Source organism: Parus major, chromosome 6, assembly GCF_001522545.3.
Source record: "Parus major isolate Abel chromosome 6, Parus_major1.1, whole genome shotgun sequence".
Classification (NCBI taxonomy): Eukaryota; Metazoa; Chordata; class Aves; order Passeriformes; family Paridae; genus Parus; species Parus major.
Genome location: NC_031775.1, coordinates 907,864 through 931,045, shown reverse-complemented (window position 1 = coordinate 931,045; position 23,182 = coordinate 907,864). Strand labels below are relative to the sequence as shown.

At 49.4% G+C, this 23,182-nt stretch overlaps 1 protein-coding gene across 15 annotated transcripts in view; it reads right to left on the bottom strand.

The window, feature by feature from the left end:
* COL13A1 (collagen type XIII alpha 1 chain) overlaps nt 1–23,182 on the bottom strand; it is a 92,477-nt gene that overhangs the window by 34,085 nt on the left and 35,210 nt on the right. For 6 of the 15 annotated variants that reach the window (XM_033515497.1, XM_033515488.1, XM_033515484.1 and 3 more), the window contains 14 exons: nt 23,130–23,180; nt 19,345–19,380; nt 17,847–17,873; nt 17,033–17,059; nt 15,987–16,013; nt 15,855–15,881; nt 15,568–15,594; nt 11,732–11,797; nt 8,053–8,169; nt 7,558–7,599; nt 6,693–6,719; nt 5,939–5,974; nt 4,617–4,679; nt 4,024–4,050 (listed from right to left, as the gene is read on the bottom strand). In XM_033515497.1, the coding sequence (XP_033371388.1) occupies nt 4,024–4,050; nt 4,617–4,679; nt 5,939–5,974; nt 6,693–6,719; nt 7,558–7,599; nt 8,053–8,169; nt 11,732–11,797; nt 15,568–15,594; nt 15,855–15,881; nt 15,987–16,013; nt 17,033–17,059; nt 17,847–17,873; nt 19,345–19,380; nt 23,130–23,180 (600 nt within the window). Of the gene's footprint in view, nt 1–329; nt 375–4,023; nt 4,051–4,616; nt 4,680–5,938; nt 5,975–6,692; nt 6,720–7,557; nt 7,600–8,052; nt 8,170–11,731; nt 11,798–13,488; nt 13,546–15,567; nt 15,595–15,854; nt 15,882–15,986; nt 16,014–17,032; nt 17,060–17,846; nt 17,874–19,344; nt 19,381–23,129; nt 23,181–23,182 lie in introns of all 15 variants that reach the window. The other 9 variants (XM_033515492.1, XM_033515498.1, XM_033515496.1 and 6 more) reach the window with 6 other exon arrangements.

The following is a 23,182-nucleotide window of genomic DNA, read 5'->3' as shown; positions in this document are numbered from 1 at the left end:
CAGTGGTCACCTGGGAACCCAATTTACCAAACCCCAATTCCCTGCAAACATCAGCAACTGGCTGCTCTCACTGGCATAAAGCATTAAGATCCTGATGTTGCAAGCCAGCACCAGACCGGGCATGCCGTTTGCTCTGTAAAACACTTCTTCCCCCACCACTGCCTTCGAAAATGAGGCCCTGTATTTTGCAATTGAGAAGCATAAATAATTCAGCTGAGGACAGTCACTGGCTCACAGACACACACACACAAATGCCTGTGCATCAGGGGCAGCCGAGCGCTAGGGGTGGGACGGGGCAGACAAGCGTCACTCCTCTGGTTACAAGGTACCTTAGAGCCATGTCTTCCTGGCAGCCCTGGCATGCCTCTCTCCCCCTGCAAGCAGAGCAAGACACACAGAGAAAGACAGCAAGAGACAGGAGATGAGTCCTCCCAGGGCTCCATGAGGAGAGCCCAGGGCACAGGTGATGAGAAAGCCTCCTGAGCGAGGTGAGGCACCATTTCCCCACCCAGTGATCACCAAGCTGATTGCCTTCACTGGGCCATTTCCCATCAGTGGGGCCTCTCAAGCCCCACAGCAGCACTGACCCCACTGGGGTGCCACATGCCATGTCACAGCGTGCTGTAGGGCACAGGGAGGCACTCGGCCTGCAGCAGCTCTGGGATGAACAAACCTATCTGGAGAGACAGAGAATCCAAGGTTTGCCTTGTGCTGCTAGCCTGAATTTTGTCAGCTGATAACTGGAAAATAAAACATCTTCAGGCAATCTGTATACTGCTGCTGTCATTGTGTTGTGGGTGTTTAATCCTTGCTTGGAAGGGCTATTTAGCAGGGATGTATGTCTAAGCTTTTTTTTTAAAAGAACTTTTTGTAATTACAGCACCCTGTGAACTGTATTTTGTAAAATACCTTCTAATATCATAACACACATAACCTAGTGCAGGCACCTCCTGCCCTACACAGCCTACTTAACTACCCTATCTTCAGCAGTAAGAAAAGTAAAGCAATAATTAGGAATACTTTGTACTGGAGAAGGTGGACCTGTCTCTGTCTCCTTCCCTGTCTTTTTTAAGTGAGACCCAGCAGAGAAGACTGCTGCTTTCTGCTGGGAGACACCCACCCTGCTCGCAGAGACCATCCCCATAGGGCAGCCCAGCCTGCGACAGTAACTCCCCTTCCCAGAGACTTTCCTGGGAAAACTACCCGCCTGCAGAGCTGCCTAATTATTTCGCCCTGCAAAAGCAGAGCCCCCCTCGGTGAGAGGGAGCACGGTGACCCCCCCAGGGACAGCTCCGAGCCGCCTCCCTGCGCTGCGCTCCCGGGACTCCGGTACAGCCCCCGGCACCGCCGGGATCACACTCGGGCTGATCACAGAGGGCAGCGCCAAACGTGACACTGCGCCACTGGAGAAGAGAAAGAAAGGCAGAAAAACAACTCTCCAGAACATCTTTAAACCCTTAAGTGTTTGAAAGGCATTGTGGCACAGCGAGGACCCGCAGGACCGCTCCCTTTGTGACCCCCCCGGTGCCCTCGGAGCTGCACGGTGCCGTAGCCAAGGCACCAAAAAGCGGCACTAAAACGCTGCAGCCAAGGCAGGAGCTGGGTACAAAAGGCAAAACACCCAGCAAAACATCCCAGGGGGCTTCAGGAAGGCAGCCAGGAGCATCTCCCAGCTCTCCTGAGCTTCATGTTGGTTTAGGAAGCCTCTCCCGCACGCCTCTGGAAGAGTTAGGCTGCACCTCTCCTCTACCCGGTGTGAGCAGCTCCATCCCCGCTGGGTGCCAATGATGCCTCACGCTGATCAGCTCATCAGCTGCCAATTAAAGCAGACACCCTTCCTTTCTGCTGTTTGCTGTGAGAGGCAAATTATCAGGGGGTTATTGAGAAAGGCTGTGGGCACTTTACGGCTCCTTCCTCAGAGCATGAGAAAAAGCCTTATCCTATGGATCTTTCAGGAAAAAAAAAACAGTGAAGCTGAATGGGACAGGCTGGGGGCACTGAGTCAAACTCTCTTTAAAGTGGCCCAGGTGACCACAGTCACTGCCTAATGACCTTCATGAGACACAGATTTAGGTCCTTACATGATCAAAGTACAAATGGTGGCCACAGAAAATAAAAAAAAAAACAGCTGAGAGACCATTTAGGTTATGCTGCACCTGCCACTGGGTAGGGAGAGATGATTAAATGAGCAAGGGGTTTGTGTGATGCTAGGAACCCTCTTTGGGACAGAGATACTCTTCACTGCCAGCCAAAGCAGTGATATTCCATGCAAAATTGGCCACTGCAGCTAACCTATGAATTATAGTGTTCGTCCAGGGATTCTCAAGGCAAAGAGAAAGTACAATCTAGTCTAGGCAATTGGATTCAAAGTTGGAAGATTTAAAAGTCTTCCAGAATTCCAATCAATCCTCCTAGGTGGGAGGACAATAAAAAGAAACAATTTCCAAAGACAACAAACGCGCATGCTGTTGGATGCTCAGGAGCTGCTATTGGGTGAGGTCTGGCTGCTGATTTAAGAATGTGCCTGCACTTCCCTTTCAACTCCTCTGAGCAAAAAGAAAGGAAGTCAAGAAAAAAGTGACCTTGACAGTAACAAACTATAGCCTGTATGTGAAAGAAGCTGCTGTTTTGGGGCTGGGGATTTTTGCCCCTTTGGAGCTGCCATTTAGTATCACAGAAAGTGTGGTGGGTTTCATCTCTGCTCTTCCTGAAGTAGGGTGAACAAGGGATAAATAAAGGGCCAAGTAGCAAGACTGTGTCTCCAAGACAGGGGAGGTTCTCACCCTCTGGATGACCCTGAGACATGCCTGCAATAGCTGGAGACTTTGCCTTTGCCAGAACCCACGTGAAGAGCTGGCTAGTCCTTGTACACGGGCATGAGCAAAGTAGGTGAAACGTGGGACTTTAAACAAGGACAAAACACAGCTTCTCCTTTCAGCCTTTTCTCCCTCCCAGGCCACACTCTGACTTCAGTCTTCCAGTTCAGCTTAATGGGAGGAGACCTGCTGTGGAGAGAGCAGCAAACTCCAAGCCCTCAAAACCTGTCAGTTCTGGGTGCAATTCCACCTTCGTTCACACCGCAGCAAACAGGAGCAATACCTTTGTGCTTGATAGAATTACACTGGTGTGGAGATGGACACAGGGAACCTCTGGGCTCTACCTGCACTCTTGTATTTCTGAGGTGTTGTTTTCTTGTAGGAAGACAAGCACTGCTGCTCTGTCCAGCTATGAACCCAGAGCCTGCATTCCCAAAGAACATTTCTTTAAACTCCAAGTAACGCATCCTTGGTGAGCTCCCAAGGGGCCTTTTCTCTTTTCAAACAGTTTCAAACCCAGATGGAAAAGATACAGAAAGTGTATGTGCTGCAAGATAAATGAGCTGCATGCCACACACTAAATACTTGAGATGTACGTGTCACTGTTAATGCCTTTCCAAATATTACAGGACCAGTCTTTCCTCACGGTGTCTAAGATGTATGGCATGACACAGTCAGTGCTCTGACTGCCATGAACACTTGCCAATGTTGTAATGCTTTAAGCACAGTCTGCATTGAGTAATATACTTTAAATATATGGGTCCAGTAAATTTCAGTCAAATAGATAACATCTGGGCAGAGACCATATGAGCCTGTAAAAAGTGTCCAGAAACAGACAGAAAAGCTGGTGCCAAACCTCAGCCTGAATCGCGGAGTTTGAGTGGATTTGATGCGTCAGCTAACCAGATTTTATGAGGAAACCCCAACCTAGCCCATCAAATAGGGAGATGTAACAAATCACCAGCAAGCCTCATAGTCAGAGAAATGCCTTTGGTAAGAATCGAATTCCACGGAACGGATGAAGGCTGCGTTTATTGCCCGAGCTCGGAGTGCCTGTCTGTGGTTAATCAGAGCACAGATGTGTACTCCATCAAATACCCCACAGAGCTGCCTTGGACACAACTTCCCCTTGCAATCCATCAGCCCAAGGAGCAGCATCTCCCAGGTGATCTACTGTGCATTAGAAAAACGTATTTGTCAAGCCTACCTTTATGCCAGCATCCCCTTTTTCACCCTGCCCAGCAAAGGAGAGAGAAAGGGGGGAAACAGAGAGGGACAGTGAACATAAGGGAAAACCAAGCAAGCAGTTCAATTGTAACAAGAGACAAAGAGAAAACAGCAAAAAGAGGGGTGTGAAAAAAGCAACCCCAGCACTCAGGTTCTTCACATGTGGTACCAGACAAGCACTGGCTGCAGCCCTCCTCGCAGGGAGTGCAAAGGCAGTTTAGTCCTCAGAGTGGATGCTGGATGTTGCCCATATTAACGCTTTTCTACATGGTAAGGGTATAGAAACCAATAAAACATTTCATGGTCCAGAGTACCCTCATTTTCACAGCTCTGGTCCAAAAGCCTCTACAGGCTGGGTTGGTTTTGTTCTTTAATGGGGGACTGTGTTTAGGACAGCACGGAATCACCTTGGCCAACAATTGCCCAGATCCTTCACACAGGAGCCAGCGTTCCTGTCTACATGGTGCATTCCAGGCTCTAGAGAACTGTCTCCAACACCTGGCCTTTAGGACAGGCTTGTGCCACATATCTGCCCCTGAGAGGTGCCCCCACTGACTCGAGTTTAAGGGTTACCTTGGGGCCTGAGGCTCCAGGGAGGCCGCGGGCACCGGGCAGGCCTGACTCGCCCACCTCACCCTGAGGAAGAGAAGAAAGAGAGCAGCGGAAGAAGCAAACGCAGCAGCAAGAAAAGGAGCTGTGGGCTGCCAGAAAGGTTGGCAGAGGTGTGAAAGGGATGTCCCACACACACCACCCTGCCCCTGGGGGTGTGGGAGAGGAGCACCACTCTGCATCGAGAGAGATATTCAGTGTATGAAATGTGTGAAGGGAGCGGTCCCATATCCTACATCATACCTGAGTTAACAGCTTTCCCCAACATTTAGCCTTCCCTTCCCGTTAGGATTTGGTCCCCTAAATTCATCCATTCCTTCTAGCTTTCCCAGACAAAGGTCACAGCCTTGGGCTCATCCTTCCAAGACCAGTGTGGGCTTTTTGCTGGGAAGTGAATTAGCCAGACAAGTTGTTTCATGTAAGAGGAGCTGGTAGGAGAGGCCCTCGCTGTGAGGTCGCGGCGAGAGCCGCCCGCCCCGCGCACACACGACAGGATGGGCTCCTAATGGAAAATCCCACGGCTCACCGGGAGAAGGGGCAATAAATTGTGTCTGTCTGCAAGAGTGGGCTGTGGTCTGCAGGGGCTATAATTTCCACTTCCTGACATAACAAAAAGTTCTCAGTTTATACAGAGCTAATTAAAAAGCTCTCAGGTCTTGCCATTTTGCTTGCAGAGCACCCATAAAGCAACCTGGAGATAACAGGGGACACAGGATTCCTTCCTGCTGGGAACATTCACCTTCCCCTTCTCCAGCTGACATCTCTTTAGCAGTATCTCTTCATCCTCTCTCTCCTGTTTGATCTTCCTTTGTGTCTTTCCCCTGTCTCTCTTTCTGTCTCTTCATTACACCCTCCGGGCTTGACAGCCCTGCTGTTAATCAGCTGCTGCTGAAGGCATTCAGGCACTGCTGGTTTCTGCCTTTTAACCCAGAGCAGGATTGACTCCTTCTTGCATCCCAGAGAGCAGTAGCCAGGGATTTGGCCCTTTCAAGCCTCCCATATGGGTCTGGGTGCACAAGAAATGCATTTCAGCCTGGAAGTGGGTGTGGAGAGGCACACACATGCCGGGAGACATTTGTTCTGTAGCTGCTGCAGAGTTAAAGATAACTCTGGGCCCAGGATCTCTTTACACAGGTGACAGCAGGGAATTTGTGGGCCTGTTGCAGACCCAGCAGGAGCAGAGCTCCACAGGAGGCTCCAGCACAGTCCACAGATTTTCAGCCATGATTCCACAAAGCATCAGTGCACTTAATTCATTTAACAACACCAGAGCTTCCCTCCCTTACCTTTCTGCCAGGGTATCCCTGAATCCCAGCGTCTCCCTGCAAAAGGCAAAAAGACAAAGTGAGGCTTGGCCTGAGAGGAACAAAGCTCTGCCCTTTTCCCTGGGGTATTGCTGGGATGGGAGAGCATTCCATGAGGAAAGTTTGCCTTTTGCTCAGAGTGATTCCACTGAGCTCGTGCCCCTTCAGACCCACAGGTCAGCGTTACCAGCACTGGGCTGAGCCCTGGCAGACAGGTAACACGTGTCAGCTCTCTGCCCCAGCTCCATGGTTCCTATCTCCTCACCCTGGCTACATATATCTCAGATAAAAACAAATTAGGTTGGGTGGCTGCAGCTGAAAAACAACAACAACCACCCCCTCCCTCGCACTTTGGCAAGTGAATAAATGGGAAACCGTGGCAGAGTTAACAATAGCATTGCAAAATCCATTCCTGAAGCGCTGGGAAATGCTTTGAGAATGGCAGGAGCCAATAAAGCTGTGTGTGGCAAACAATTTTGCAAGATGGGCTGATGAGGCGTGCCTGGCTCAGTGGAGATGCAGCTCAGACGTGTGGCCTGGACAAAACCCATGAGTCAGCACAGGGGCTGGGCCCCAGAGGCAATGCTGAGCTGGGTCAGGAATCTTTCTCAGCTATTTGATGTAACCTCTTTTACCCCTACTCCATCCATCAAAATGTACACATCTGTCCTCCTCAAGAGAGTCCATCTCTGCTCATCATCTTTCTACAGCTCTAAAGTGAGGTGAGATGTCTCACCTTTGGTCCAGGAGGCCCAGGTAAGCCCTGTGGATAAAATCAAAACAGACACTGGGGTTGGAAAGTGTAGACATCACATGGACAGCAGGGTGATGGGGGGTGGGGGGATTCTGGCTGGTTTGATTTGAAACACCCCTTTGAGATTTGCACTGGTGAGCTCAAACATCCCCAATCTATTCTTCATGTAGATACCTCAGTCCTTACAGCCAAATGAATTAATGCCCATAGTGCTCCATCCCCCCAGGCTTGTCCTTGCTGAATCTGAAGACTAAAAACCTGCTTTGCCTTGTGCATTATGCTCCAGAATCTTTTCTGTTTCTCTGGCTTGCTTGGGGAACTTGTCCCCAGCCCACTGCAGCTCTGCAGTAAATCAGGCATTTGCAGCTTCCTCTGGCAAGCTAAACAGAGAGAATATATTAACAAACAAACCACTTGTGTCTTTAAATGAGAAATAACCAAACAATTTACCTGATATGAACCATGAAGCATACCAGACATATGTGTGTGTGTAAATATAAATAAACAAAATATCTATGCAGGAGCTGCCTGTGAGCAGGCAGGAAAGGAAAGCTACTCTAGATATGCTCTGATGCCTATACCACCCTTGATGTTGCCTGCTTTGTCAATTCAGGTGTTTAACCATCCTGTCCTTGGCTCCTTAGAGAGATGTGAAGATCTCTCAGAGAGAAATGAGGATGCTTGTAGGATCCCTGACCCCTGGATCATGTGTGGATTTGCCTCCAGGAACAGGATTTGCTTGTCCTGCTAGCAGGCCTTGAAAACCCTTTGAGATGGAAGCTCCCTTCATTCCACAGCCAGCTTGCCCCTGCAGCTCCCAGGAACGGAGCTGGTTTCTGGTACCCACCTTTCCATCTCTGCCAGGTTTTCCAGGTTCTCCTGCTCTGCCCTGTTGCAAGAGAGAGGCACATTAGCAGCATTTTCTGTCCTCTGCCCTGCCATTCAGCAATGGTAGTATTTTATAAATGCTGCTTCTGTTCCCACCCTCCTCGGCTGCTTGCTGGGACAGGGACAGGACTTCAAAGGGGTGGCAGGGAGCACCACAATTACACCCCATGTGTTACTTCCTCCCCAGGGCCATCTGCAGGGGCTGAGGAGGAGGAAATGAGCCTGGTGTCACCCACTGTGAGCCCAGATAGCAGCAGTGTCCAGTTCACATCTCTGCCTCCCCTCTCACTCCCCTCCTTCCCCAGAACTTCTTCCTTTCCACACATCCACATTCTCTGCAAGCCTCCTGTCCGTGGCTACCTCAGCTTCCCTAGAAGCAGCAGAGGCCAGAGGAAACAGCCTGTGCCCTAGGGCACGAGGAAACAGAAGGATTTGGGTTTTGGTAAGGACTTACAGGGGGTCCGATTGGCCCAGGATGTCCTGGGATTCCTTCGGGTCCGGCTGGTCCAGCGGGCCCTGGCGGACCAGGGGGCCCTGGCGGACCTTGGATCCCCGCTTGTCCTTGTTCACCCTGCAGTTTGGAAAAGAAGAGTTACCAGCAGGCAGAGCAAACCCCTACCACCACCACCACCACCCTAAGGGCCAGAGGCAGGCCAGCCTGCCTGAAACAGAGGAGATAGAAGCAAGTCCCAGGTTACTGCCAGGAGAAGTTTCCAAGAGTGATGGAGAGCCCTGCCGAGGACAGCTGGGCTGCCTGGGAAGCAGGAGCCAGCACCCAGTGGTTTGCAAAGACATCTGAGGTCACCTGGTCAGAGCTCCCTTCTAAAGGGCTCTAGTGATGACAGAGCAATCCAAAGAGACCTTTTTCTTCATTGAGCCAGTCAAGTAAAATTTATGTGTCAAAGAACAACGTCTCTCGAGTCTCTGAGGAGGCTTTCCAAAGCACTTGACAGTCACATGTGAAGCAAAGCCTCCCATGACAACACTGGCACTTCCAGGCAGAGCCACAGTGTCTTACCTCAGCCTGTTTTTCCCCCATACTATATTTGTTGGACAACACTCCCTTTGTTTTGCCAAGGACCAAAAGCAGAAATGCCACAAACCCAAACGAAAATAACAAGATCATCATGGCATTCCTGGAGCCCACCCAAGGCAGGCCCACGTACACCAGGCAGAGCCTGCTTTTCTGAGATTTAACAAGGCAGTGCATGCTGAGCCACCTGCCATTCTCAGCTCCTGGAAATGGAGCTGTTTGAGCAGTTCTTCCCCAGGCCCCTCAGTAGCCATTTGGTGGCTGTGGCTCATGCCTCAGCAATGTCATCTGGCCCAAAGGACCTGGACGTGGCACCGAGCGGCACTGAGGAGACAGTGGGTTGGAAGCACCACATTTGAATACCAGACTGATTATCTATAATTGATGAATCCAGTGGGCTCCTAGGGCATTGTGGCACCCCAGGCTAAGCTGTTTAATTAGGCTCACTTCCCTAGATAAAATACCATGACTGCCTACTGCTAGTGATCCAATTTAAATCTGAAAAGCTTTCCTTGGTGGATCCACGGGAAGCTAGAAACCAAACATGGCTGTTTCTCAATTAAAAGTCAGTGGCTGTGCAATCTGGTCTCCATTGCATTTATCCTCTCTACAACCTCATACACTGGAGGAAAACGCATGAAATCTGTCCCGTGTTCCTACCAAGCGCGCTGTTTATCCTGGCTGCCTTTAGTAAAACATACAGGGATGTTTGCTTTATTTAGAATGATAAATGAAAGTAGTAAGCTGCAAATTTCATCCTTTCTGCCACGAGCTCTATTTAAAAGAAAATTTCCAACACGTGGGCCAGGCTCACGAGAAGCTTGGTCATATGTGGAGCAACAGCCCTTTTCCTGTGCCTCACCGCCCAACCCGCAGCCCACACTGGGAAGTCTGCTGGGCCAGGCAGGAGGGGTGCCCTTGCTTATCCCCATTTTTAAAGTGCATCTTCATTCATCCTCTGGCCCTTGCAAGGGAATGCAGGTTCTTTCCTAAGCTTCCTTTCCCTCCATACTCGGTGCTATTCAACTGTCCTGTAAGTGGTCTCATAGCTTTTAAATATGGAAGGTTATTTGGACCTAATGAAGATGTTGGGAGGACACTGGAATGTATTTCTAGATTTCCTCTTGCCTTGACCTCTCATTCCAGCTTCAAAGACTTCCCTCCCACTGCATCTTACATCACCCCCAGCATGGATGCACCATGGGAAGGCAAAGGGGGCTTTGCCCATCTCACTTCAGCTGCTCTCTGCCAGCCCAGTCCGTGCTCCAAATTTAGGGCACTAAAGTGCAGCACGGTGCTGGAATGGGGTGCTGGAATGGGGTGCTGGAATGGGGTGCTGGAATGGGGTGCTGGAATGGGGTGCTGGAATGGGGTGCTGGTAGGGGACAGGTAGCTGGGCAGAGCAGGAGCCCTGCCCCAGCACAGGGAGTGGCTGGAAGGAGCTCACCCAAAGTCCCGTTTGCTGTCACTTTGCTGTCTTGGGCACAGCAGACTTTGTCTAGGCTAGTGCCCATCCTTGCAGATCCCTAAACACACCAAGTGCTAGTGCCACATCATTATATTCTCATTAAAGTGTTCAGCACAAAAGGACCCCCACAGAGCTAAATGGACAGTAAGTCGATACAGTAAGTGGGAGATCAGGTGTCATTTTCCTCAGTTGTCATTCTATATTTTTAGCTGTCGACTGGAACTATTTTTTAGTTCTTTTAAGCACCAGCCAGCCACCCTGACTGCACCCCATCAGTGCAATGCTTGCTCAGCTTCCTCAGGGAGGACCCCACTCTGCCCATGCCTCGGCTAAGCCCCAGCCCTTGGGCAAAGCACTCCTGCTGATGTGCTCAGAGCTAGCAGCAGGGTTTTCCTCTCTTCCAGGAGCTGGTGCTAACATCCATTTTGCAGCCTCACTTTTTTTTCCTTAGTATTCATAAGCTGGGCTCGTGGAATTGCCTGGTGCTGGCAGATCTGGAGGAGCAGACCACGCCCTGTTGCATTTAGAGAATGAATGTGGCAAAGGCAAAACAGATCATGGCAAAACTCTCCGGTGAAGTTTTCCTCTGCGGACAGAGGGAATTTGCAGCCCTGGCTGACGACAGGATGTAGGGCAGCTATTCAAGTTTCCCACTTCATCCTGGAGAGGAACTTCAGCTTTCAAAGCCTTCCCAAGAGGTCAGTCCTTGGCCTGGCTCTCCAGACTGTCACTTTGAAGGGCAAACAGCGCAATCCATGGGGCTCTGTGTGGTGCAAATGCTGAATCGATAGAAACTGAGCTGAAACCACGGGCTCAAGTGGTCAGGTCAGGGTTTGTCCAGCCCTGGGTAAGGACCAGGCACCTCTCCTGCATCCTGAAGTTCCCTGCACCATCCAGCTGTCTAGACAGGCAGCAGGGTGACAAAACCCAGCCATTTCATAGAGAGTGCCCAGCACACTTCAGCGGGGTAATTGCAGCAGTTTGTCCACTCAGGAAAGCTAATCCCGACTGAGGGAATGAGGGAGCGTAAAGTGGGCTCATTAAAAGCCACATGAACTCTGACTATGGACACCCTTATTCACTATTCATATGTCCGTAATTCACTTTATGAATTCATTCCCAAAATAAACTAAACATGAATTATGGCCCTGGAAACCAAAATAAATGTGTTTACACAAAGATTTAATACAATTTAATGAAACCCTTCTAAGAGCTTATTTAAACACATTTCCCCAAGTGCCTCAGACTAGACTAGCCCTTAGAAGAAGCGTTTGCCTATTCATTCATCTCAGTTAAATTTCACAGACATTTGATGTATTTCAGCAAGAGGCTTCCAACCTCTTCTGGAGATTGAATATGCAGGAACTGACTCCTTAAGGGAGGAGGCTGCTTGTCGACAGCCCCAAGAACAGCTTCATGGCCCATTTCTATTAGTTCAAAAAACTGGCTTCACTGCATTTCTTTTTAGCAACATTATCACATCAAAGATTTCCTCTGATTTAAAGAAAGTCTCTCAGCTCTGCCTGAAACTCTTGGAAAGCCCTCTGTAGGAGAAGAAAGACAGGTAGCAAGCTGATTAATGGAAAGCATTGGGATAAGCTCAGAAACAGGCAACAAGGAGGAGAAGTCTACCTGGAAAGTGCGTCTCTTTATGACCGGAGGTGGAGCCAGGCGCACTGAATTGAGGAGAGGCAACAGCTGAAGAAGATCAAACCAGAAGGTCACAGGGCAAAGGAGGCCATTAGGGCACCGAGAGTCAGAGAGAAGCCAGGGGAGAGAACAGAGAAGAGGGGAACAGAGAGATTGCCATGAGAATAGAGCCCGGTGTGAGAGCAGCGCGGGGTGGGTACCTGCTGGCAGACCTCTGAGCTCCTCCGTGCTGCTCACAGGCACCAGGTGCCAGCCTGGCAGGGGTGGGGTGCCCACTCACCACCCCAATGCTCCCACCTCACAGAGCTCTCACAGCTTCCTCTGCTCGGAAATACAACTTGCCCAGGGGATTTTTGACCCAGCTCTGCTGACCTCCTGAGGAAGTGCTCACTGCAAGAACATCCCCTCACTGGCTCTGCTAGGGTGCCCAGTGATGGGACTCCTTTTCTCTTAAGTTTCTCTTAACTTCTCATCATCAGATTTCAGGCAACTATCAGAATCGCCATTTCCTCAAAGTTTTGCAAGTGCAGTTTTCTATTTCTCTTACAAGAAACGCAGCGTATCTCCAGGTGTCACCCTTCTTCCAGGTGTGGAGGGGAGTGGAGAAAGGCTAGCTGGGGTCAGCACAGAGGTCCTGGCCAGGATCACTTCACTTGGCAGACACAACCACCATGGCCAAGGGAGAAAACCAGGCCTTGGAGCTGGACACCTAAGCAGGGCATTGCCTTGGCAGCCTGTGCTTTGTTTTTCCTTGCTCAACAGTATCATCACCTTCTGACTGCTTATAGCCAGGAATGCTGCCTCAGGGCACAAAGCTGACCCGGACACACAGAAATCAAATGCACTAAAGCTCAGGAGCATTTGTTCATCCTTTTGCTGTATCCAGTTTCCACTTGCACGCACGCTGCTGTCACCCTGGCACCCACCATGCCGGCTCCAGGCCCAGGAATGCTGCTCTGGCCTGATCCACTTTCCTGTTCCTATCAGTTTTCCATTGAAGCTGCTCTTGATTTACACAGGGAGAAGTGAGAGAGCATTTCTGTGCTTGGGCACAAAAACATGCTCATGTGTGACATTTCCCCACGTGAGCTGTGCGCTCAGATCTCAGAGGTGTGTCCACAGGTGTCCCACCACAGAAAACATACACTTCCAAGCAGCACATTTTATTCCCTTTAAACATTGTTCTTCATGTGTGCAGTGAAAGCAAGGATCCAGTCCTGTTGCAAAGAGCAGTGGTAACCCAATTTTGCAGCATCATGATCAGGTGGTTGTGTTCAAATGCACTGATGCAGACAGCCACAAGCTATCACTCCAAAAGCAGCGCTGCTGGAAATTCAGCTGGGCTGATTTTATCCCCAGGCAAACCTCCCCTTTCTAAAAGACAGTGCAAGAGGTCCCTTAGTTCAGGAGAGCTAGCTAAGCTGGCTCTGCCTGCCTGCTCAAGTGCTGAAGGGTATCTGAAATATTACACAGCTTACAGGGAAGCTGAGGGAGGATGCTGGAAAGGATGACAATGGAGAGAACCAGTCCTGAAAACAGGCAAGACAAGACCCTGCAATTGATTCAGGTGCAAGTGGGAAATTTAGAGAAGAAATCTGAAGGCACTTCCACCCAGCTCCTGCCCTGGCCCCTCTGTGTTCCAGTGGGAAGTTTTTTTCAGAAGACAGCGTGCAATATTGGATCTGCACCCTTGAGCCTTTGCATCAGAACTGGGTCCCTTCAGACCGCTCCCCACAAACCTTCAGCGTAAGGATCTGGTTAGAGCGCAGGGCTGCAAGTGTGGTACTTAGGTATTCCTGGGGAACAGTGAACACACATCAGACAAACGGGGTCAGTGACACAGACAGCATTTCTGAGAGCAAAAACAGCACGGCTGGTCCCCCCCAGATCCCTGAGTGGCACTTTGCAGCAGCTTGAGTGGCCGTCTCACCCTGAATGGGCAGCCCCAAGGTGTGGGCTCATCCCTCACAGCAGTGCAGGCCACACAGACTCACACAGACAAAAAAATAGGAAACTACAACAAGAGCCAAGGCTCATATCCCTAACCTTGCATTTCCTTCCTAAGAAAACAAATATGAAACAAAACTGAAACAACATCCCCGGGTTGTCAGGATGCTGGTGTTCATTTCCTCACCCAGAGCATCTGATAAAGAACCTTGTCAAACAGAAAAGCAAGAATAAATTGCAATTCGGTCAGCAGCGTCTCCTTTCTGCAACAAGGCCCATCCTAATTTTCATTCAGGGAGAAAGAAAGAGAACTGCACCTCTGCTGGCTGGTCTGTGCCTCTGGCTCCCTGAACTTGCAGTTCAGGACAGCCTGTCCTTGAGTTGATCTGAGGACAGTCACCCTTCCCGTGAGCATGTCTCAGCCTTGAACAACTCATGGGCTTTTTATAATGCTGAGCTTGGTGCCTCGTGAGACCAAAAGTATCTCCATGAGAGGCAAGGAAACACTGCCAGGATGTGAGGCTTTGTACCCACCCCTTTCCCGCTGTCACAGCCCTGCAGCTCATCACTCACCCTACAACCCTGGCCCACCAAACCAGCGTGCCTCTGCCCCCAGGCTATTTCCTGGGATGCACCAGCTCCCTTTCCAGTGGAGTGGCTTTAGGTCCTGCCACTGCTTTTCACCTTGAGCGCTGAGGACAGTCAGAGCCAAGGGCTGTAACAGGAACTCAGGACACTGCTTGGGTGACCAGTGTTGTTGGCTTCTTTTTAACATAACAATCTAGTGATCCGGCTCACTAAATAAACACAGCTGAGCGGCTGTTACTGCACGGGGAACTGGCACTTACCCACAGCCCCCTTCTCCCCTCGCTGCCAGCCCAGCTCTCTCCCCAGGCTCCAGCCCTGCTCCCTCCGGGCCCGGGACCAGAGCCCAGCTGATTATCCAGAGGCCCATCAAAAATAAACAGAAAGCTCTTAAGCTTGTCTCCCTGTACACCCAGATTACAAATTCCAGCCACTTCATATGATGTCGTTCCAATGCATTTCCAGTGGATTTTCAGCACTCTGGTTGTTTTTAGAACTGGTTAAATCCCTTCAAACCCCATGATGTTCTCTCTCCACTCTTGGCTGCGGCACATGCTGGCCAGGCCAAGAAGAAGGGGCAGGTGGGGCAACATCCTGGCTTTCATTAAACAGTTGCTGGCATCGACCCTCCTGCTCAGCCTCTTCCTTGCAGGCAGAAAGTCCTGGGGACCAGCATGGGGACCAGCAGGCTGGGGACCTGACAGAGCACCATGGCCAGGGGGTGCAGAGTTACCCTCAGGCAGGGAGCAATAACCCTTGCCCTCGTCTCTGTGCAGGGATGACACCAGGATGAGGGAGAAGGAAAAGGGAGGAATGTTGATAGAGTTTACCCCGGGTCTTCAAACCCCACGCTGCTCCCGGCCACACAACCCGAGCAGAGGCTGTGGAAGCAGCACGGAGCCAGTGCAGCAGCTCAAGGCATGGTGGGTGGGTGACCTCTAATCCTCCAGAACCCTCAGGTCTCACTGGGTTTTGGGGCGAGGACGTGGACCTTCCCCTCTCCAGCACTAAACACAGGAGGGTCTCCAGGAAGCAGAATTGACAGCGGCTATCTAGGGGTCAGCTCCAGTGGGCAGGAACAGACGGGAGAACCAACATCCCTCCTGGAAAACCTTATCTGCTGCTTTTCCACGAAACACATCAATCAGCCCAGCACTGCCCTGGGGGCCCAGATGACGCATCTCCTTAATGAAGCGATCTCTACTTCCAACAAAAAGCCATTCAAACGCGGGAGGATTAACATGCAGGAAGGCACGGGACAGAGGATAACAACGCTAATGACTTACCCTGTGCGGGTACTCTGCACACTGACCCTGTGAAAGAAGGGGATTAAAAAGGAAAGAGTTTAAACCACAAGCAGAGGCGGCCAAAATAGGCACGCAGGGTCAGATCCAGAAGGTGTAAATAATTTTGACTGTATCAAACTCAGTGCAGTTATGCCAGTCTGCACTCTGCCTCCTGTCCCCAACCCCCTAAGCCCTCTGCTCTTGGTACTCCTCACCCACAGTCAGATCAAGAAGCACCAAGTCCCTTCCTCTCTTTCAATTTTTAACAAGGCCCCCACTGAAATTACCTTCTCTCCTTTTTGTCCTGGGGGTCCCTAAAAAAGAAAAGTGATCAAAAAAGGCCTCAGTAAATGAAGGAGTTCAGTGAATGCAAGGGGAAAGGGATTAGGGGAGAGATGGGATAGGGATGAGATACTTACAGGTTGTCCCCTGGGACCTGCAGCACCCTTTAAAGAAACACAGAATTTAATGGGATGGTTTTCCATTTACAGTGACAAACAGACAGAGTATGGAGTAGGCGAAAAACTGAGCTTTCAAATACAGCTGTGAAGAAAATTCCCAAGAGAGATCCGGGTTCCCTTTGTTACTCTGGAGGAGTGAAAATGCACACATGCTCTGGCTGCACCACGGGGGAGAAATATTAAAAGGAGAGGGGGAAAAATCATCAGGAAAACACACCCTTATTGTTCCCAGGACCTCAGCTGACAGCGCTGGGATGGAACCAGAAGCAGCCAGGACTGAAGGCTGAGCTAGGATTGAGCAACAGGGGAGTGGGGATCTTCAACATGTGCTTGCCAGAGGGCTACACTGACACTCAGGCCCAAAAAACAGAATTACAGAATTAGCAGAAGAAAGCATTCAACACTTTAGTGAAGGAAGGTGCCTACAGAGCCTCTCTCTTGACATACTCATATTTGGGATTTCATCATCAGAGATGTCAAGAGGAACAAGACAGCACTGGGCTTCCATAAAGTGCAGTCTAAGTTTATCATTTTCAACCCAAAGCGTTTTTGTATGATGCACATATGAAACAGAGCTTCAAGGGGGTGTGGGGGAACCACATTTAATCCAAAAAATATGCTTTTTGTGGTTGTTGTTAGATAAGTTGAAAGCTGCCAGATGGGTTTTCAGAAATCTTTCCATCAACTTTTACTTGTCCTATGAGGCCAACCACGAAAAATGTCAGCTCCCAGAATATATTTAAAGAACATAATTGCTAACTGCAAGGAAAACACATCCCATGCCTAACTAGAGAGTTGCTGCTGTGACATGATGAATGTGATAGCCATAATGCAAAAATTACAGGCATGCATCCCAGCACTGCTATTATGCAGTTACAGAATTAGGGATGCAGCTAGTGCATCAGCTGAGCTAAGATTGCTACCCTGCCCATGAGCTTGTTTCCAGCTGAGGCACATCATTGCAAACTAACTCATCACCCACAGACAAATATATGTGTTTTTACCATCTCTCCCTTCTGTCCAGGATGGCCCTGAAAAAGAAAGGAAACACACATCAGCTTTGGCCACTGCAGACTCTCGATGATCTTGATCTAACAGCCTCTGCTGAGTGAAGTGTGTGTCCCCAGAGCAGTACAAGAAAGCTGCATCTCTCTTGGGGGTGAAGTTCATGGCAAAAACAGGGTCCTGCTGCAGGAAATGAGAAGCCAGAGGTGTGTTCCAGCACTGGAGGAGTGTGGTGGGGAACCTGGCCACATGGCTGCTGCATGGAACTACAGGTTTCATGTTCATGGGGTTCACAGAGAAGTAGCTCATTTGCTCCCAGCTCTCTGAAGGATGGGCTTCTACTCTCTGAAGAGCTTGGGCTTCTACTGCAAATCTCTAAGGACAGCATGGAGGCCTCAAAGAGGTCTTTAGCATCCTTCCCTCCTGTACTGCAGCTCCTCTCAGCACAGCAGCAAAGCAGAGGGCTGATACCTCAGAGATCTGCTCTGCCTGTCTGATTCTGGATGGGAGTGACTGCTAAGGCTTTCCCTGCAGCAACCAGGCTGCTGCACTTGTGAACTGCTATTTTACAGATTTACCTAGAAAGGAATAGGCCATGCTGTGCCTTCCTTAATCTCCTGACTCCTGCATCTCTCCCAGGGCATCTGTGGCATCCTCCTGCCTGCCAACCTCCTAATTTTCTTTTAATCCATGCATGTGCATGGCATTGCAAAATAATCCCCCTAAAAGACGGGGTGTAAGGCACGGGCTGGCAGCACAGTGGGACCTAGCAGGAGGCAGGGCAGGAAGCCTGCAGAGAAGTTCTTTGCTTACCGGTTTGCCATCCAAGCCAATAGGGCCCTGAAATAAAAGAAGAAAAACGAGGAAAAATGATGAGAAATGCTTGCCCCAGGGTGTCTGTCCATCTGCCCCAGGATGTAAGACTGCATGGGCTGGGGTGACATGAGGTGACTCCCTGCCCTCCCTGTCCTGGCAGATCCCTGGCCCACAGAGTACCAGCCCAGATTTCAAACTGCTTCGGCAGGGACCTGCTGGCTGTCAGCACATTTCAGCAGCAATGCTGGACACAGGAATAGAAACAAGGAGGGATTCACAGGCAATTTACAAAATATAAAATCTCAGAATTTTAAATTTTACAGTGTTCAGTAAACTAGTTGAACATCAGCAGTTTTCTCGAGACTTTGATTTAAAAGGGGACCCAGCTTTGGGGGAAGAGGAATTTTTGCAAATGATAGAATAATAAAAGTGTCCCAGGGAAGAGGTGACATACAGCTCAGCACATGCTGAAGGTACTGTTTGATGAGAAACAGGCCCCACAGAGCTGTCCCACCCAGCACTTTCTCATGTGGACCAATTTGTTTTCTGCTCCTCCAAAAGCCAAAGCCCACAAGGGCCTGGAGAGATCTGCTTCTCCTCAGCCCAGGGGCAGCTCACAGCCCCCTTTTCACAACGGGCAGAGCTGTGGAGCCTGCTCAGACAGCTCGGAGGCTGCCAATTCCTCCCGTTCTCCAGGCGTGAGAGTCTCCCCCGCAGACCTGCTCTGGCACAAGCAGCATCCCAGAGCAGCAGCTGAGCTGCCTGGCGGGAGCAGGGATGTTTGTGGGGGGTGTTTGTGTTTGCCTCAGGCTTCCTAGCTGTCTAGGGTAAATGCATACGAATAAATAGCAACTGTTTGAGTTCTTCAGCAGCCTCAGTGCTTCAGAGAGTGCTGCCAGCAACTGTAGGATTGAAATGAAATTTGCTTTGTCCTCTCCTGGGTATAATCTCTGTTCCCTTGCAACTGTGCTGGAGAAAAATTCCTCCTTGTGTCTTATGGCCTTTACCTCTGGCATGACCAGGGTGTGCAGCCAAGCACAGCCCCCAGCTGATCCTCAACAGGCAGGGTCCTTTTTGGATCCCATGCACTTGTTCTATCAGAATATCACCTAAAAGCTCCATTAAAATTGGAATTTCCCCTACCTAGGGGTTGTTTTCTTTGTTTGAGATAGGGCTATTTCTTAGGATGGTTGTATTTCACTGAACAGATCTGGCTTTAACTGTGTTATTTTAACACTTGGGGCTTTTTTTAAAAATTAATTTCCTTTCAGAGTTGTGTGGTTTGGTTTGGTTTTTATTTTCTCCCTAAATATCGTTTAAAAGAAAAGGAAAAAAAAAAAAAAGCAGAAAAACAAATGAAGAAAAAATTGCTTTTTCCAGTGATATCAGATCAGGCCATTGGTTTCAGGAAGAAATGATGAGATACAGCAAGCACTTATGAGGCTTCCTAGTAATATCACACATCCGTACCTCATAAATTAAGAGTTACACTTACCGGGAATCCAGGAAAACCTCTTGTTCCAGGCTGTCCCTGGGAAGGATGAAACAGAGACAGCAGTTTAGAGGAACTGAAATGAATTTTGATGGATCCTAAGTTCTCTCTACAGAGCCCTTCCTCCAGCCTCTGACCAATTATCCTACAACTCTCTGAAGAGACACCCAATTCCCCTCCAAGGGGAAAGTGTCTTGGGAGGGAGGGGAAATCTCTCATCCCCACTCCAATTTGTACAGGGCCAAGAAAATGCTGGAGCAGCTCCAGTTTGGATTGCAAGCAGTTTCCTTGAAGTTTCTACATTAATTAAATGGGTCTCCCTAGCCCATATGTTAGGCTTTTGGAGTATATTCCAGAGGCTGAGCTCATTTTATGGCAATTCTTGCTGCCATAAACCTGAGATGTTTAATGCAGGGTGCTGTTCTGTGCAAGACAAGTCTTGCAGGTCACTGCTGTCTAAATACAACCATCCCTCTCCTCCTCCTCCCCTCACCTTGTGTCCTAGGTCATTTATTTTCCTCACAAATAATTCTGGAGATGATTTTTTTTTTTCTCTCTCTCTCTTCTGTTTTGTTTGGGTTTTTTTATCCTCTGAGAGCTAAGACAGAGAGTTAGGCTGTGTGATAAGAGGAACATGAGCACCAAGACTTTTCCCTCCACCCCTTCCTGGCTAGCTAGCTATGGCTACCAGTTTGGGATCAGGTACAGCAAACACCAGCTTGGGATGTGTTTGGAAGCTTCTTCATCCCCTACTTAAGAGCACCAAAAAAAGAGAAAATGTCCTGGCTGTTAATTTTATGTAGTTCTTCAATTTTTGTGACATCCTAGGTCACAGTTACCGTAGCTTTGTTGGTATCCAAGAAAGATACCACTTCACTTAAGGATTTTGCAGTCTGTTTCCCAAAAAAAGCATGAGCCAGGTCTGGAAGCACATGGTCCATTTGGCCCAGACTTCAGCAGATCTTGAAGCACACTCATGAAGATAGAAACACCCGGATAAATCCTGTGCCATGCTCGTCAGGTGACCACCGTGGCATCTTGTCTACCCTGAATGCCATGCTGTGACACAAAAGTGCCCAGCTTCCTTATGTATTCTCTGATTTTGGGGAATCAAATGCTTTCTTCAGCCATTTGAACTACCATGAGTGTTGGAGTTCCACAGGGGTTTCCTAGGAAAGAGCTGGGCACAAACAGGGTGCATCTCTCACTACAGTGATCCCATGTGGCACTGAGGGAAGGGAAGGGGAAGGAGGGGATGGGCCTCCTGGGCTGGGAGGCTGAGGATTGCCACAGTGAAGCAATGACAGTCCTTTGGGAGACCTCAGAGCTACACTGATAGGCAAAACCTTCACCTTCAGCTGACATCTCCAACCACCCTCTGACTGCAGAGAGACTCAGTTGAAGGTTTAGCCCTGCAGAGGATGGGCCCAAATAGCCTCTGCAGGGTTTGAGGGATGCCCCCACCACAAAATCCCTCACATCACTGAAGAACACTGAAGAGTTCTGGTTTTGTACACAATGCTAGCAGGACCTAATCACATTTGCACTGTTTCTTTAGTTCTGCAAAGTTGAACTTGGTCAGCTTTGCTTCACAAGATACACACAAAACCACCTGGCCCTGTTGGCCAGTGACCAGAAGGGAAGATAGGCTATAAATTAAAGGATCTGTCCACCGCTGGCTTCTGAAAAGGCAAGAAGCAAGGAGAGCCTAGCCAGAATTCATTAATTTTGGTTCCCTGTTGGACACCTCCCTGACAAAAAGTGCTAAAAAAAGAATTAGGGGGAAAACCTGGAAATGGTGCAATTTGGCTTCCTCTGTAGACTACAGACTGTTGCCTCTTTCTCCTTGGAGGACAGCAGGATGATTTGCACGGTATCACGCCAAGACAACAGTTCAGCAGCGAGCCATTCCAAGAGACTGTTTTTGTTGGGTGGCTGGTTTTCCTTGTCTCCTTTTTAAAATGTTGATTGTATGAAGTATGTAATCCTGGGAGCTGCCAAATCATGGAGACCGTCTGTTTCTGCCACTATCGGCGCACTGTCCCTCTCTGGCCAGCAGTTAAGCAGCTCCAAGCTCAAGCAAAAACTTTAACCTCCCAACAAAAATCTGGAAACTATTTGTCATCCCACATCTTTCCAAGTGGCCCCTTGGCCAGGGTTTCCGTGTTTGTCTTCAGTGCTCAGCCATCCTTTTGACCTATCACCAGCTCCCCAGGAAACTGGATCATCTTCACAGTAGGCTTTGCAGGGGGAAAGTGTGGAGTTGGGCCAGTCCTGGCACCTCAGGGCTTTGACTGGTGTAGGCAAAACCCCACTTTAGATACCATTTGCCATCTAATTTTACTGCTGCTTTAAAGATGCAAAATTGTTCTGCACTTTCCTAAACAGCAGCAAACACAGGAGCACCAAAGCAGACAAAATTGTCCTGCAGCCCAGGCTGTATCCTTCAAGAAAATTGTCCCCTTTGCAGGACCTACTCGGACAGGAACTGATGGCTTTTCTCTCTGATTACTATAATTACACTGTTCACAAGGCTGACAGCAAGAGCTTGTGAGAAATAGCAACAGGGCACTTACCCTCCAAAATCTGCTGTTTGTGGAGCAGGGTGGTCTTGCTCAGACCTTGCTCAGAGACTTGCCAGCCCTTCTTCCTTGCCTGGACACGTGGCCAGGGACCATCTGCTAGGCATAAAATATTTGGGGAGACCCATTTGGGTCCTGGGCTTTGGTTCTGCCGCTTCTCAAACTCCAGCGTCCCCGGCAGGTGGGTCTGGGGACCGGCAAAGCTGTTTTTTATTAGAAACACTTGTCATGGGGCTTTTGGGAAGTTAATTGGAAAGCCAGATGTAGCCAAGTGTTCGCAGTGCCTAGGTCTCTCTCACTTGACCTCCGTGGTGAAACAAAGGTTGCCAGCAGCCCATCCTCTCTGCAGGTCAAGGACGGTGCTCTTCACAGGTTAATCAAAATCGGAAGTGCCCGCTGGGAGGGGGAGAATTGAATCTCCAGGTCTTTTTTCATGGAAATCTCTGGTGGAGGCTGTGCAGGGATGGAGTGGAGAGGTCTGGCTGCACCCACACAAAAGCAGAGGCTTGATGGCTGCACCACAGTGCAAGAAGCATCCAGCATTTGGGGCACATCCAGCATTTAGGGCACGTGAACATTCCAACCCTTCATCTTGGTCTTTTTTTTTTTTATGACCCTGTCTTTGTAAAAAGTTTTGTCTGGCTGACTCGTTGCACCTTGCAGAGACACTTTTACTGGAAGAGGGTAAAAAATCCTGTCTTTTCTCAGCCAGATAAGAGGTAACCACGCTGACAAAGAGCTTCCAAGATTTTGGGCAGATGACAAAAGACCTCTGAGCTACCCTTTGTCTTTGTGAGCTCCCCAGTCACTGGCTTAGCTCTGATCCTGCTCTTCAGTAAAATCAGGGGGCTTGTTCCCTGCTGATTAAACCAAAGGCTGAAATCAGCCAGGCAAAGGGCAAATTTTCTCCAAAAGTGATAGCAGCCCTGTTGCAAAAAGGAAATATGCTTCTTCCTTTTAAATGGAGTAATTTGGTTTCCTTGCCAAGGGAAGGCTTCCTCATTTGTTCTGAAATATGAGCTATAATTTCAGTATATATAGTATATAATAGCAGTATGAAACCGAGGCTGGCTCAGCACAGGAACCACATTATACAGGGTTTTTGCTCTTTCCAGCTGATGCTGAGTCTTAATGCCCCTCCTAAGTCTTTCCCAGTAACTTGCCCACATCCTGCATCAGACAAAAATAGAGAGAAAAGCCACTTACGGGTGGACCGCGGGGCCCGATGATAGACATGCCAGCTTCTCCTGGAGCACCCT